This window comes from Physella acuta, unplaced genomic scaffold (genome assembly GCF_028476545.2).
Source record: "Physella acuta isolate Inbredline_101_S28 unplaced genomic scaffold, ASM2847654v3 ptg000566l, whole genome shotgun sequence".
NCBI lineage: Eukaryota > Metazoa > Mollusca > Gastropoda > Physidae > Physella > Physella acuta.
Genome location: NW_026732085.1, coordinates 532,501 through 548,142, shown reverse-complemented (window position 1 = coordinate 548,142; position 15,642 = coordinate 532,501). Strand labels below are relative to the sequence as shown.

Here is a 15,642-nt window from a genome sequence, read left to right as displayed (position 1 = left end):
TTGTTTTTTCAAGTGGATTTATTAACTTTTTGTTATTTTAGTTTACAGATGTCGCAGAATGAAAACTGTGTTTGGATATTTCGGCATTTAGAGTAGCCTAAATGGCGTTTCAAACTACCGATACCTTTCGTTTAGAAGCCTATGAAAACTCGACTCGATTTTCTTCCAAGTACAGTCATGATCCGACTATAATTTTTTTCTACAAAGAATGACATTACATCTACTGTTTTTTTTTCCTTTTAATTTTTACCTTTCCAAACATATACTAAAAACTAATTTGATAAACAAGAAGCGTGCCTCGAGAGGAACGCTTTAAACTTCATTTCGGACAAAGTTTTAACCGTCTTTCTGGGTTTTTTAACTGACTGACTGTAGGAATCGTTACATAAGATAACGGTTTTCGTGAACTTTACCGACATTTTAAAATTAAAATATGCTTTTCATCATGAGATTGAGAAATATGTTTTAATTTTCCCCAATTGGCATGGTTGAGTAACCATATCGCATTGTCAAACTAATCGATACCTGCAATTATTTATAATCGATAAGCACGTTATCAATTGGTGGCGATGTCAGCGTATATTATTTTAACTAAGGTCTACATTTTAACTTATGGTTAGTTAAGGAAAGTTAAGTCCCCCTTTTTAAGACCTAGCGATCCGTAGGGCAGATGAAGTAAAGTTCACATGTTTCTTGACCTCGGCAGATGTCGGATAGTTTTTTTTTTTAATTGGGTCTGAGCGTTACCCTATGGTTTGGTCACCCCCTCTTTAGGTTGCATCAGTGATGAAGATGCTCGTCCATTTGATCGTCTTGAACAACTTGGCATTGGGATTCCCTCCAACACAATTAAGTGTTAAGCGTCAACTTGTTATGCGCCATATAGGTCGTTGATACCGATTTCAGCCCGCTTCAGTTAAGCCATCATGAGCTTTACCGACCCCGAACCTAACATTAATTGGGGACTATGGGGGTCGTCAATAGATGACGTCAACCAGGTGTGGGGAAAGGAAAAACAAGACATTCGTGACGATTCGTTACGGGGGCTAAGAAATGTGACGTGACATATTTTTGTTTGTGTGTGTGTGTGCGCGCGTGTGTGTGTGCGTGTGTGTGTGCGTGTGTGTGCGTGAGTGTGCGTGAGTGTGTGTGTGTAAATAGTAATATTTTTTTGGTTCATGATTTCGATGCAACTCTTTTAGCCATTTACCCAACAATGAAATCCATTTACAAGCTTTAAACCGTAACGCGTGAATATAACTTTTGTCACATTGACCATTAAAACCGAGTGGAAAACACAACGCAACAAACAAAACAAAAACAAAAGAAAAACAAGTTAATAAAAAGTCTAGTGACAATTTAAGCGCAATTTCCTTATGTTATCCATAACAATTTTAAATCGAGATAAATCATATATTCAGCAAATAAATAATGCAACACAAGTGGTTTTAATAATGCAAAACAAAATAGAACAAATATTTATTAACGAGATTGAAAAACAAGTTTGTTTTTAAAAAATGTGAAAAAATGATTAGGCCTAGCGAAACAAAACCTTGTAATTGTAACTCCCTATCACTCTCATATAAATTATAAATAAATTAATAGGGTACAAAAATAACGTTTGAATTAAATAGTAAAAAATAAACTTATAGCAAGATCTAAAAGACAGCGAAAAATAGATTATTTTGACACATCCCTTTCCCCATAGATCTATATCTATATATTGCTATATAGTACTGTAGTGTATTATGTATAATGTAATTAAAAAAAAATTTGTGACCGAACGAAAGGATATTTTTGAAAACTTTCTTCGGCAATATTGTTCTAAATTATGGCAGGAATCGATTGGTACATATTTCAAGTCGCTAAGTGGTCTGGTTGCCGAGATATGGGCCAAAAACTGCATTTTTTTGAGGTTTTTTGGCTTTTCCGGAAAATCTAGGAAGGAATTCCGGGAATTTTTTTGGCCCACAATCATCCTTGGAACTTGCTTAACATATTTGCTTTTGGAAATAGTCCTCGATATTGCTTCGTTGAGGAGGAGATACCACTTAAAGCTGCGGTAAAGCTGCGGACACACATCCATACATCCAGAAATTTCGAGGTTTTTTCGCTTTTCCAGGAAATCCAGGAAGGAATTCCGGGAATTTTTTTGGCCCACAATCATCCTCGGAACTTGCTTAACATATTTGCTTTTGGAAATAGTCTTTGATATTGCTTCGTTAAGGAGGAGATACGACTTAAAGCTGCGGACACACATCTATCCATTCATCCATCCATCCATCCATCCATCCATCCATCCATCCATCCATCCATCCATCCATCCATCCATCCATCCATCCATCCATCCATCCATCCATCCATCCATCCATCCATCCATCCATCCATCCATCCATCCATCCATCCATCCATCCATCCATCCATCCATCCATCCATCCATCCATCCATCCATCCATCCATCCATCCATCCATCCATCCATCCATCCATCCATCCATCCATCCATCCATCCATCCATCCATCCATCCATCCATCCATCCATCCATCCATCCATCCATCCATCCATCCATCCATCCATCCATCCATCCATCCATCCATCCATCCATCCATCCATCCATCCATCCATCCATCCATCCATCCATCCATCCATCCATCCATCCATCCATCCATCCATCCATCCATCCATCCATCCATCCATCCATCCATCCATCCATCCATCCATCCATCCATCCATCCATCCATTAATTTCAAACAACCATCCATCCATCCATCCATCCATCCATCCATCCATCCATCCATCCATCCATCCATCCATCCATCCATCCATCCATCCATCCATCCATCCATCCATCCATCCATCCATCCATCCATCCATCCATCCATCCATCCATCCATCCATCCATCCATCCATCCATCCATCCATCCATCCATCCATCCATCCATCCATCCATCCATCCATCCATCCATCCATCCATCCATCCATCCATCCATCCATCCATCCATCCATCCATCCATCCATCCATCCATCCATCCATCCATCCATCCACCCATCCATCCATCCATCCATCCATCCATTAATTTCAAACAACCATCCATCCATCCATCCATCCATCCATCCATCCATCCATCCATCCATCCATCCATCCATCCATCCATCCATCCATCCATCCATCCATCCATCCATCCATCCATCCATCCACCCACCCACCCACCCACCCACCCACCCACCCACCCAATTAATAATCGCAATTGTCAGTATGGAAATTGCGCTAAAAAATTACGACAGAAACACAAGTCTGTCATCTAGATAAACCCCACCACGAATCTCGCCCCCTGCCCCCTCGCCCTGTAACGCTAATGCTATAGCATACTCTAATTGAAGACAAAAAAACTACAATCTATAAGAACAATAAACAATCTAACTCCAGATCTACATTCCCCTAAGAAGTGTAACGTGTCCCTTCAGTACATATTTTTTTTTTTGTTCCCAAACAAAGTTGTTCGCCCAGGAAGAAGCAAAGCAATAAAAAAACAAGTCTTGACCTACATGTTTGTGTTCCGTACAAGCCAAACAACAACTGAGCCACATCTGATTAGACATCCGACGCTATCTTTTGTGGGAACTCGGGCGTATGGTGTGTTTGCGGTCAGTTCAGTCTTTACCGGTGACCGGACGATAGCCCACAAATTTAATACCCCTGGGCATAAGTACTTAAAAGGCGTCGATCTACACCTAAAGTGGCACCCCCTTCCCCCCCCCCCCCCCTCCCCCTTCTCACACACAAACACACAGGGACGGACTGCCTTTGCCTAGGAAATAAATAAAAGCGGCTTCTTCTCAATTTAAATTCCATAGAGCATTTTTTTCCCCATCCAAGCGGATCACTATAAGGTCATGAGTCACGTTACAAATTGCAATGTACAATAATTTAAAAAAAAAAGGTTTAATTGATTATGTAATGTTAAAAAAATATACCAAGAGACCCATTATAGTGCAAAACATGGCGGCCCACCAATATTTTTTTCCTGGCGGCCCACCGTAATTTTTTCCGGTGTCTCTGCGGCCCAGTCCACCCCTGACACGATGAAATTTCACCCAAACGCCCCCCCCCCCACACATACACAACTTATTTGAGTGATTTATACAGTAGATTAAAATAAGTATACAATCAGTTTTAATAACTAGCATTTTCATGTATTGAAACTGAGTTACAAGATTTGACCCCCCCCCCCCCCCCACACACACATTATTTGAGTGATTTATACAATACATTAAATAAGCATACAATTAATTTCAATAACTAGCTTTTGCATGCATTGAAAACTGAGTTACAATATTTGACCATTATTCTTTATAAAGATAGACAACCAAAGAACAATGTGGCTTGTGAAAAAAACAACCTAATCTTTTACACAAAAAACAATGTTGCAGTAGAGTAATTGTATTTTTCTTAAAGCTGTTATAGTTACATTTTCTCAAGCACCTGTCGATTCCCACATTATTTCCTTTTAAATGAATCTTCTTCAATTTGTTCTGGAATTCGTCTGCAGATCTGCCCGTATATTTTAGTTCGTGTGGCCAAAACATTATGGTACATATTTTTGCACAAAAACTATTTATGAGTAAAATATTATTATTTTTTGTGTTGTTGAAAAGAAATGTTTTTTTCCCCTTAGAGCCGAATAAAAACTTTATTTAATTTTTTTGGTGTTTTTTTTTAAGAGTTAAGTCGTAGATCCTAATAGTTTTATCGTATTAAGTGCATGGTTTACAGTTTCATTTGTCCTACAGGTAGGGGAGGAGTGGGGTGAGGGGGGGGGGTGCTATAGTTTTATTAGGTATTACTTTATATGAGGCAGTAATTTCTTTTCCCAATAATACTGTAAATAAATGTATAAGCCCCCAAAGTATCCAATATTCTGTAAAAAAAAATGTAATATTTTTGAAAAAATATTTTTTTGAAAATATTTAAATTCCATATTTAAGCTCCCTGCATGACCTACCAAAACCCAGAGATGACACAAAAATGTTATCCCCTCAATAGACACAGGGCGTCTGTGGATCGGCTTCAATAGCAAGATTCACAATACCGTTTGATATTCTACTTTTTAAATCATCTTATTTTATACTTTTTAAAATCAAGTTTATTTCATAGTTTTAAATCAGGTTTATTGCATATTTTTAAAATCATGTTTATTTTATACTTTTTAAATCAGCTTTATTTTATACTTTTAAAATCAGCTTTATTTTATACTTTTTTAAAATCAGCTTTATTTTATACTTTTTTAAAATCAGCTTTATTTTATACTTTTTTAAAATCAGGTTTATTTCATACTTTTTAAATCAGGTTTATTTCATACTTTTTAAAACAGGTTTATTTCACTTTTTAAATCAGGTTTATTTCACTTTTTAAATCCGGTTTATTTCATACTTTTAAGTTTACCCTGGCTTATTTCTAGCCCACCCACCCTCCAACAAATCTCAATAACAATGTAAACAGAGAATAATTGACAGTTTAATGCCCCCACATTACAAACTAGAAAACTGGATGTAGTCGATGATAAGGGCGGCGTTTTCACCCTGCCAGGTGGGGAGCCAGGCGTTGTGCGCCTTCCAGAAGTTTTCTGCGGCCACGTGCTGGTTCTGGCTGTTGCTCCAGGGTTTGGTGACGCCGCCGTAGTGGTTGCCGTCTGGGAAGAAGCCGTTGTTGCCGCCTACTGCCACGTTGAACATCATGAAAAACTGTCAAAAACATCAGAAAGATTGTCAAAAACTTCATGAAAAAAGGGCAAAATCATCATAAAAATATTTAAAAAACAGCACGAAAAACTGTCAATGACATAATAGAAAACTGTCAAAAATTATCACGAAAGTCGGACAAAAACTTCATAAAAATTGTCAAACAAAAACAAAAATGTCAAAAACATCATAAAAAATTGTATTAAAAAAACATCATAAAAATCAAACATCTACTCAAAACTGATTCATCATTCTGATAAGCTTGTTTAAATATTATGAAACACTGTGAAAACACAAATACAAGCTTTGAATACATCAGAAACAACAATGAAAACATTTTGAAAAGTTGCCAAAAATATCAGGAAAAATATGACAACAGTTTGAAAAACTGAAAACACCTAGAAATAAAAGCCTGTTACAACACCATGTAAGTAAAATTAGATAGGGAAGGTAGTAAAAACGACATTTTGTCTCTCTCTCTTTTTTTTTTTGCCGGGTTAACCTATTCTAGATAGGTACAACTGTTTTCTTACCTCTTGATCAAAGGGCGCCATTTTGCTGCCAGACGCCCACAAGTTGGAGCCCGTGAAACCCCCTTTCTGCCAGAACCCGCCGGCAGGGGGAACTACAGACATGATCAGTTGGTTGTCAATGAACGTCCTGTAATGGTGTTCAAAATGTCGTCAATGGTTTCTTTTTTCTAGTGTCTTTATAGAAGAAATAAACTGCCAAGATATTTTCTCAACAACCACAATTGGCATTAAGTGCTGACATGAACAGTGTTTCTATCAGACATGTTTCTCCGGATGGGGGAGGGGAGGGACTGGGAAATTCGGGAGGCGGAGGCGTACTTAAATTTTCGAAGGGACGTTGACATTGTTTGAAATATATATATATATATATATATATATATATATATATATATATATATATATATATATATATATATATATATATATATATATATATATATATATATATATATATATTACTAGCCGGCCCTGCACTGGCCTCTGTGAGAAACCTATCTGTAAACAACCATGACATGTGTGTTTAGTAATTAGCTTATATCCCGGAATTGCCTACCCTAAACACAAACACAAACACAACATAACACAATCACAACACAAACACAATACAAACACGATACAAACTAAACACAAACACAACACAAAGACAACACAAACATAACACAAACACAACACAAACACAACAAAAACACAACACAAACACAACACAAAGCGCGACGGCTAGTATAATATACAATGGTATATCTTCTTGTAGTTTGGTGCAGGTCAAGAGCTAATCTAGATCTAATCCCCTCCCCCCCCCCACACACACACAAAACGAAGCCAAGAGCTAATCGAAATCAAACCCCAGTATGTTAACCTTTACCCTAATTTAACACAAACATAACCATCTAAAGGTGTCTGTATTCATGTCGACCAAACACAGCTACCGTGTAGTGGCCTTTAGTGCCATACAAGGGAAATGTACCAAATCATGTAATATATAGCATAGACCAATCGAGGTGAATGATAAATGCAATTAAAATATCTTCCCCATCTGAACTAGGCCTGACAAATATTTTTAAAATGACCTCAAATCATTTGCGCTTTATAGCAAGAACTGTACTTGTAAAAAATAATGACATAGAACCAGCATACAGACTTTTGGATAATATTCTGAGAAAGGAACATTTTTTCTCTGATGTCAAAAGAAAAGAAAGATGTGAGAAACCATTTCTTAAAAGAAGTCGCCTGACCTATGAAAGATGTCGGAGAATTTATGATTCTGAAATGCGCAGAAAGATTGAATTGGTCATGAGAAAGAATCGACCAGATCCATTTTTCCCACGTTTTCTTTAACTTGCTTTCGTCTCTGTTTGTCTTTCCAATCAAATCTTGCGATCGAAATTTCTGGCACTTCCCAGTTAGCTAGCGCGCTGAAATTTTCAGGGAAGCTTTGTTTTGGATGACATTAGAATATTCAATTGTTATTATTACTAAATTGATCCATGGAAACATTTTATTGAGCATTTTAGACCGCTATATAATCTATATATATAATTCTCCTCTGCGAGCCATTAGAAAACAAGCTGCAAGCGCCTCCTTACAATCCCCTCTCTTTCTCTCTATCACTATCACTACCACCCTACCCCACCCCCACATGGTCTGCTGAGCTGTGGTCACGTTAATGTTTACAAACCGTACAGCCAGGTTTAGTGACGGCTATTAGGGGCAGATAATTTAGTTTGAACCTACTTTAAACTTACAGGAGGTAACTAAGAGGAGGCTGCTTTCACGGGGGGGGGGGGGGTGTAGGGTCGGGGTTAGGGGAAAGGAGGGGGGTTAGTGTTTTAAAGCAAATATTTTCAGTGGCAGCATTGGTACTGTCGAATTCACAAATTATGAATTACTGAAAAGTAGAAAATAAATCAACTAAATAGCGGCGTATGATACGCCGCGGGTCGGCTCGTTGTAGTAAAAACGTGGGGGAAAAGGGACATAACCCAGTAACTGTAATTTGTGTACAAACAACCGTAACAACTGGTGGCCAGTATAATATGGTCGAGTGGTTGGGCACACGATTGCTATCCCACTCGACACGGGTTCAAATCTATGTGTTCTAGTCAGTAACGTATTCACACAACGTGTTTTTTACGAGTTGTCTTTTTACGAGTTGTCTTTTTACGAGTTGTCTTCGTTTACCCAAAAAAAAAAGTGAAAAGATAAAATCGATAGCAAGATTTTAATGCAAACAAACAGACAAAGACTAAAAAGTAGAAAATAATAATCATTAAAAAAGTTTTCAAAAACTCACGTTTTCTGATTGAACTAAAAAGTAGAAAATAAATGCTATACATCACAATAATGCAAGCGATCACTCTACTATAAGCGATGAAAAACGTGGGGCGCCGAAGTAAAAGTTATATTACTATTGATTAGATAATACTATTGACTTTTATTAGGGAGCTTGTAGAGAGTCAACAGTATTAGAAACTGTAAGAAAATCACGGCGCCCCACGTTTTTGATCGCTTATAGTAGAGTGATCGCTTGCATTATTGTGATGTATAGCATTTATTTTCTACTTTTTAGTTCAATCAGAAAACGTGGGTTTTTTTTAACTTTTTAAATGATTATTATTGAGATAGTATGTGAAGTTTTCTATGTCATTAAATTTGTATGACTACCTGAAAAAAAATGCAATTGAAATATCTCTTTTCTGCAAGTTGCCTATACTATATTACCTGATTGGTGAGGAAGACAACACGTGACGTCGTCACGTGGGGCGTTGTTTACTTACAAGATATGATCATGTGTCCACTCCAGCCTCCAGATATGAAAATTTGAATGCCAGTTTGCATTTTTTCTAGGAAAATAAATTATTTTCATGTACTAAAGATGATTAGCGTTGAAAAATAATGATAGATTATATTTAATTACTTTTAAAAAATCTATGTTTATACTCTATAATATAAAATAATGACTTTTTAAAAATCCTGTTAGAATTTTTTTTTCTTATTCGATATTTATTTTTAGCTCATTAGTTTGGCTTTATACGGTTTTCTACGTCATTGACTCACGACCTACTTCTCCCCGTGGGTCAGGCTGTATTTATTCTGGTCAGCTGAGGGTCCCCAGTGCAGCGTGCTGGACACACTCCCTACCCCAATGTCTCCAGCGTTACCTGAAATAAGCACAGTTTTTTTATTGATGGTGAGGTGTACTCACTCCGTTTCACGTGCTCAGTGAGGCGATCTCTTTTAATCATCACGTGCTCGTTAACGTGATTTCTGCTTGTCATCTTTTCCCGTTCATGCCCAAGACACACGGGGGCAGATGAAGGAGATTTGGTCTGTTTCAGAGTCATCGGCATATGAAGGGATAGTGTGATCAGCTCTATGCCCAGCTGCCTTTGCTATCCCTAACATGAGGAACCCATCAGAGCAGGGTGGACTCAAGGACGTGCTACTGACTTGAACACGATTTGGAACTCGAGATTTTCAGGTTAGCATTCTAGCGCTCTACCTCTAGGCCACGACATCCTATGATTTCTGCTTATAGTAACCTCGAAATTACGTACTGTTTGGTTTCAAAGACAATAAGCACTAAGAGACAGCTTTCGACATCATATATATTGAAAACGTTTTTAATTTCATAACTTACATTTTCTAGGATAGACAGGGTTTCTAAGACTGAAAGATGCAAAGTTCGACATTAACAGCGGTCAAAAGACTTACAAGTTTAAAGTTAAAGAACAGACGTAACGACCATGAGACGGCTTCAAAATTCAAGGCCAGACAGGGCGACCTCGGACTGACAATTTCAAAGGTCAAGGACAGAAAGCGATCATAATACGGAGTAGTTTTAACATAGTCAAAGGCATGTCATAAAAAGCCAATCAGCTACTGACCTCTTGATTCCATGATATCGATCTCACCAGAACGAGGCCAGCCGCCATAGTGGTCTCCCTTCGGCATCATCCATATTGCTATGACAACAGAATAATACGCTCTTATATAAACAGTGGGGGGGGGGGGGTGGTAATTAGGACAATGAGTTCCCATTTTTAACACGTTTTTCTTAACTCAGCTTCGCGTTTGTTTGTTTGTTTGGATGTTTGTTGTTAAAATTGACATCGAAAATTAGCCCACTTCTGATTGCTCTAGAGACCTGAAATTTGGCATGCATGCTACTTTCGCCTAACAATTTCAGATGCAATCATAAAAACTAGCAATTAGTGACCGTAATTAGCTTAATTTAATTACGCCCCAAGGACCATAAAATTGAGGACATGATTTCTAAAGATACCGACAAGACTGGAGGCCTATTGACCCAGTTACTTCGGCCCCAATCGATGTGAGCGCGCTGGCCGTGATCGTATAGTGGTTAGTACTTCGCGTTGTGGCCGCGACAACCCAGGTTCGAATCCTGGTCGCTCAAGTTTTTAGTCCGTGTATTTATAAACACTTTTTTAAAAACCACGTTTTTCATGTGTAGCAACGGACTAAAAAGGAGAAAATAAAATACTTAAAAAAAACTTTTTAAAAAACCACGTTTTTCTTGTGGACTAAAAAGTAGAAAATAAAATTTTCTTTTGTGCTTCCTCGAGCTGTGCAGGTTCTTGTGATGACTGACAAAAAACGTGGGTCGGGCAGATGGGTCGGGAAATTTGATGGTGAACGTACCCACGTTTTTTGTCAGTCATCACAAGAACCTGCACAGCTCGAGGAAGCACAAAAGAAAATTTTATTTTCTACTTTTTAGTCCACAAGAAAAACGTGGTTTTTTAAAAAGTTTTTTTTAAGTATTTTATTATTCTTAACTCAGCTTCGCGTTTGTTTGTTTGTTTGTTGTTAAAATTGACATCGAAAATTAGCCCCCTTCTGATTGCTCTATAGATCTGAAATTTGGCATGTAGGCTACTTTCGCCTAACAATTTCAGATGCAATCATAAAAACTAGCAATTAGTGACCGTAATTAGCTTAATTTAATTACGCCCCAAGGACCATAAAATTGAGGACATGATTTCTAAAGATACCGACAAGACTGGAGGCCTATTGACCCAGTTACTTCGGCCCCAATCGATGTGAGCGCGCTGGCCGTGATCGTATAGTGGTTAGTACTTCGCGTTGTGGCCGCGACAACCCAGGTTCGAATCCTGGTCGCTCAAGTTTTTAGTCCGTGTATTTATAAACACTTTTTTAAAAACCACGTTTTTCATGTGTAGCAACGGACTAAAAAGGAGAAAATAAAATACTTAAAAAAAACTTTTTAAAAAACCACGTTTTTCTTGTGGACTAAAAAGTAGAAAATAAAATTTTCTTTTGTGCTTCCTCGAGCTGTGCAGGTTCTTGTGATGACTGACAAAAAACGTGGGTCGGGCAGATGGGTCGGGAAATTTGATGGTGAACGTACCCACGTTTTTTGTCAGTCATCACAAGAACCTGCACAGCTCGAGGAAGCACAAAAGAAAATTTTATTTTCTACTTTTTAGTCCACAAGAAAAACGTGGTTTTTTAAAAAGTTTTTTTTAAGTATTTTATTATTCTTAACTCAGCTTCGCGTTTGTTTGTTTGTTTGTTGTTAAAATTGACATCGAAAATTAGCCCACTTCTGATTGCTCTATAGATCTGAAATTTGGCATGTAGGCTACTTTCGCCTAACAATTTCAGATGCAATCATAAAAACTAGCAATTAGAGACCGTAATTAGCTTAATTTAATTACGCCCCAAGGACCATAAAATTGAGGACATGATTTCTAAAGATACCGACAAGACTATTGACACAGTTACTTCGGCCCCAATCGATGTGAGCGCGCTGGCCGTGATCGTATAGTGGTTAGTACTTCGCGTTGTGGCCGCGACAACACAGGTTCGAATCCTGGTCGCTCAATATTTTTAGTCCGTGTATTTATAAACACTTAGTCAAGTCATACTTAATCAAGTCATTAGATAAAGTAGAAAATAAACTATATAAAAAACTTTTTTAAAAACCACGTTTTTCATGTGTAGCAACGGACTAAAAAGGAGAAAATAAAATACTTAAAAAAAACTTTTTAAAAACCACGTTTTTCTTGTGGACTAAAAAGTAGAAAATAAATTTTTCTTTTGTGCTTCCTCGAGCTGTGCAGGTTCTTGTGACGACTGACAAAAAACGTGGGTCGGGCAGATGGGTCGGGAAATTCGATGGTGAACGTACCCACGTTTTTTGTCAGTCATCACAAGAACCTGCACAGCTCGAGGAAGCACAAAAGAAAAATTTATTTTCTACTTTTTAGTCCACAAGAAAAACGTGGTTTTTAAAAAGTTTTTTTTAAGTATTTTTTCTTAACTCAGCTTCGCGTTTGTTTGTTTGTTTGTTGTTAAAATTGGCATCGAAAATTAGCCCACTTCTGATTGCTCTAGAGACCTGAAATTTGGCATGCATGCTACTTTCGCCTAACAATTTCAGATGCAATCATAAAAACTAGCAATTAGTGACCGTAATTAGCTTAATTTAATTACGCCCCAAGGACCATAAAATTGAGGACATGATTTCTAAAGATACCGACAAGACTTGAGGCCTATTGACACAGTTACTTCGGCCCCAATCGATGTGAGCGCGCTGGCCGTGATCGTATAGTGGTTAGTAATTCGCGTTGTGGCCGCGACAACCCAGGTTCGAATCCTGGTCGCTCAAGATTTTTAGTCCGTGTATTTATAAACACTTTTTTAAAAACCACGTTTTTCATGTGTAGCAACGGACTAAAAAGGAGAAAATAAAATACTTAAAAAAAACCTTTTTAAAAAACCACGTTTTTTATGTGTAGCAACGGACTAAAAAGGAGAAAATAAAATACTTAAAAAAAAACTTTTTAAAAAACCACGTTTTTCTTGTGGACTAAAAAGTAGAAAATAACTATTTACATACATTTGATAACAAAAAACGTGGGTCGGGCAGATGGGTCGGGAAATTTGATGGTGAACGTACCCACGTTTTTTGTCATCAAATGTATGTAAATAGTTATTTTCTACTTTTTAGTCCACAAGAAAAACGTGGTTATTTAAAAAGTTTTTTTTTAAGTATTTTATTAAATGTTTACGCATACATATAATTTTATACACATCTATTCATAAAGTATATATATATATATATATATATATATATATATATATATATATATATATATATATATATATATATATATATATATATTTACAATTTTTAAAAAAATGCATATACAACTGATAGCTACACAACCATATAAGAACATGACTAATGATACTGACCCGATACTTGGGAAATAGATAGTAATTAGTTTAATTAAAATGTTTAACGTACCTGGCCATAGCCAGTCGCCCCTGGGTATCTTAGCCCGCACCTCAATGGTGCCGTACCTGAGGGTGGGGACGCTCTTGACCTTGCCGGACATGATGGGCGGGAGGAATCCATTCCTGCCGTCCCTGGTACATCCGTTGTTGCCGCTCTGTGTACACCGGCCGAACAGGGCTAAAAGCAAGACGGGTAAACGAGTTTGTGGATCGCTTGTGCGTTTATATGATAGTACATGAATTTCTCTAATTGATGGAAAGATGGTTTAGTAAATGTATCAAATTGGGATTTGGTTAGTCAATAGAGGTTCTGATTTTAAAAGACGTATGGGGGACAAAGGAAATATTACGGGAGTAAGGATAGACCACACTATCTCTTCATATGCCGAGGTCAAAGAAACAAGTGAACTCTACTTCACTTGCTTTATAGACCGTCAGGTTTGAAAGGGAAACTTTACTTTTAGGATAGATCGAAAGAAATTCTCGCTGAGACTTGCATAGGTCAACTGTTGAACAGATAACAAGTAGTGTATTGACTTGACAATCAGACAATCATTCATGTGTCGGTCAGATAATTAGACAATCATTCATGTATTGACTTAACAATCAGACAATCATTCAAGCATCGATCAGATAATCAGTCATATATTGATCCGATAATCAATCAATCATGTACTAACCCTACAGATGTTGACCAGACCAGATAATCATTCAATAATCGATCACGTACCAATCAAACACTGATCACATGATCAATTATCTACACCTTACAATCCTTGCCTATATTTCATTATTCTTTGATTCATTACAGTAATTTGAGTTTCCTATAGAAACTAAACACAACATCCAACAAGCGCTTATAATGTTGAACGACATTCAAGTGTTTGACGCACAACTGTGCTACATCGTTAGAACTGTGAAAGAAATAAAAACAACTGTATCCCCCTACTGTTCATATCCATATGTCCCGTATGCAAAAAGTTTTCATCAAATCTCGGGTCGCTCACTGTAGTTATCTGGGGGAAACAAATTACGTTTTTTTTAGTAATGTAATTACTTTTATATTGGTGACTGGAAAGATGCGCAACGGAAAAATGCGCACAAAAAAGTGAGCAAAAGCATTTTTGTTGTCTTAATTAAATCGAGCATTTATGAACATCAACAAAGAGTGGAGGCAGAAGAAAACATTTTTCCTCGAAATATGACAAAATTAAAGTGTATTAGCATAATTTGTTTGTATTTGCGCATTTTTCTGTTTGTGCAGTTTTTCTTTGTGCAGTTTTCCGTTGTGCAGTTTTCCGTTGCGCAGTTTTCCGAAAGCGTATTTTTCTGGGAATCTTTTATATTATCTCAATCTTCTATAGTTCCAAGTATTTCTAGAATAAGAATATCTAGTCAATACTTTATTATTACTTTTTGTCTACATGGGTAGAAATCATAATCAGAGTGTTAATAATATGAGGTTGTAGATTCAATGTAATGGTCGCCTATGTGAGTTGTTTTTTTTCTATTTTTGTCTTACCGTTTTCTATTTTTAACATACCGGATGTAGGTAAAGATGGCCGTCTCTTGCGTACACATTCTTATGGTCATTAGTGTAGACTTGGAACTCGCCGTTCTAAACAAAAAGAAAATCCAGTTATCCAGATGGTATTTTGGAAATTTTACGAGATAAATGCTTTTTCAATGGGGGTAGGGGAGTGGGGTGGTAGCTGTGAAGGGTCGGGGCAAATTTTTGATATTACATCATCGCAGTAAATGTCATCATAATTTCATCACGTTATAATCATTTTTTGATAAACTTATAACTAAACTTTCATTATGCCTTGATATGGTTGATTACAAACAGGCGGATTAATTTATGTAGTTACTAAACAAAAATGTTCTATTCACGACTTGCGTATCCTACAAATACACTACTGAGTACATGGTTCGACAACATGTGTGAAGAAAACTAAAAATCTCACACGTGACAAAAAGCTAAAACCTCTCTCGCACCCTGGTACTCAATCACGTGACACTGATCAAATACAACCATTTGTTACAGATTCGAACATCTTACAAAGCCACCAAACATGGACACTTCG

The 15,642-nt window shown here is 37.1% G+C and overlaps 1 protein-coding gene across 6 annotated transcripts in view; it reads right to left on the bottom strand.

Annotated features, from left to right (window-relative positions):
• Window positions 1-5,498: 5,498 nt before the first annotated feature.
• LOC131946621 (beta-1,3-glucan-binding protein-like) overlaps window positions 5,499-15,642 on the bottom strand; it is a 23,264-nt gene continuing 13,120 nt past the window's right edge. For all 6 annotated transcript variants that reach the window (XM_059307545.1, XM_059307542.1, XM_059307543.1 and 3 more), the window contains exons 5-13: window positions 15,618-15,642; window positions 15,099-15,173; window positions 14,505-14,571; window positions 13,566-13,733; window positions 10,156-10,233; window positions 9,333-9,429; window positions 9,046-9,111; window positions 6,272-6,398; window positions 5,499-5,741 (exon numbers count right to left, since the gene is read on the bottom strand). The exon at window positions 15,618-15,642 is cut by the window's right edge and continues 100 nt beyond it. In XM_059307545.1, coding sequence (XP_059163528.1) covers window positions 5,529-5,741; window positions 6,272-6,398; window positions 9,046-9,111; window positions 9,333-9,429; window positions 10,156-10,233; window positions 13,566-13,733; window positions 14,505-14,571; window positions 15,099-15,173; window positions 15,618-15,642 — 916 coding nt within the window. In that variant the 3' untranslated portion in view covers window positions 5,499-5,528. The remainder of the gene's footprint in view (window positions 5,742-6,271; window positions 6,399-9,045; window positions 9,112-9,332; window positions 9,430-10,155; window positions 10,234-13,565; window positions 13,734-14,504; window positions 14,572-15,098; window positions 15,174-15,617) is intronic.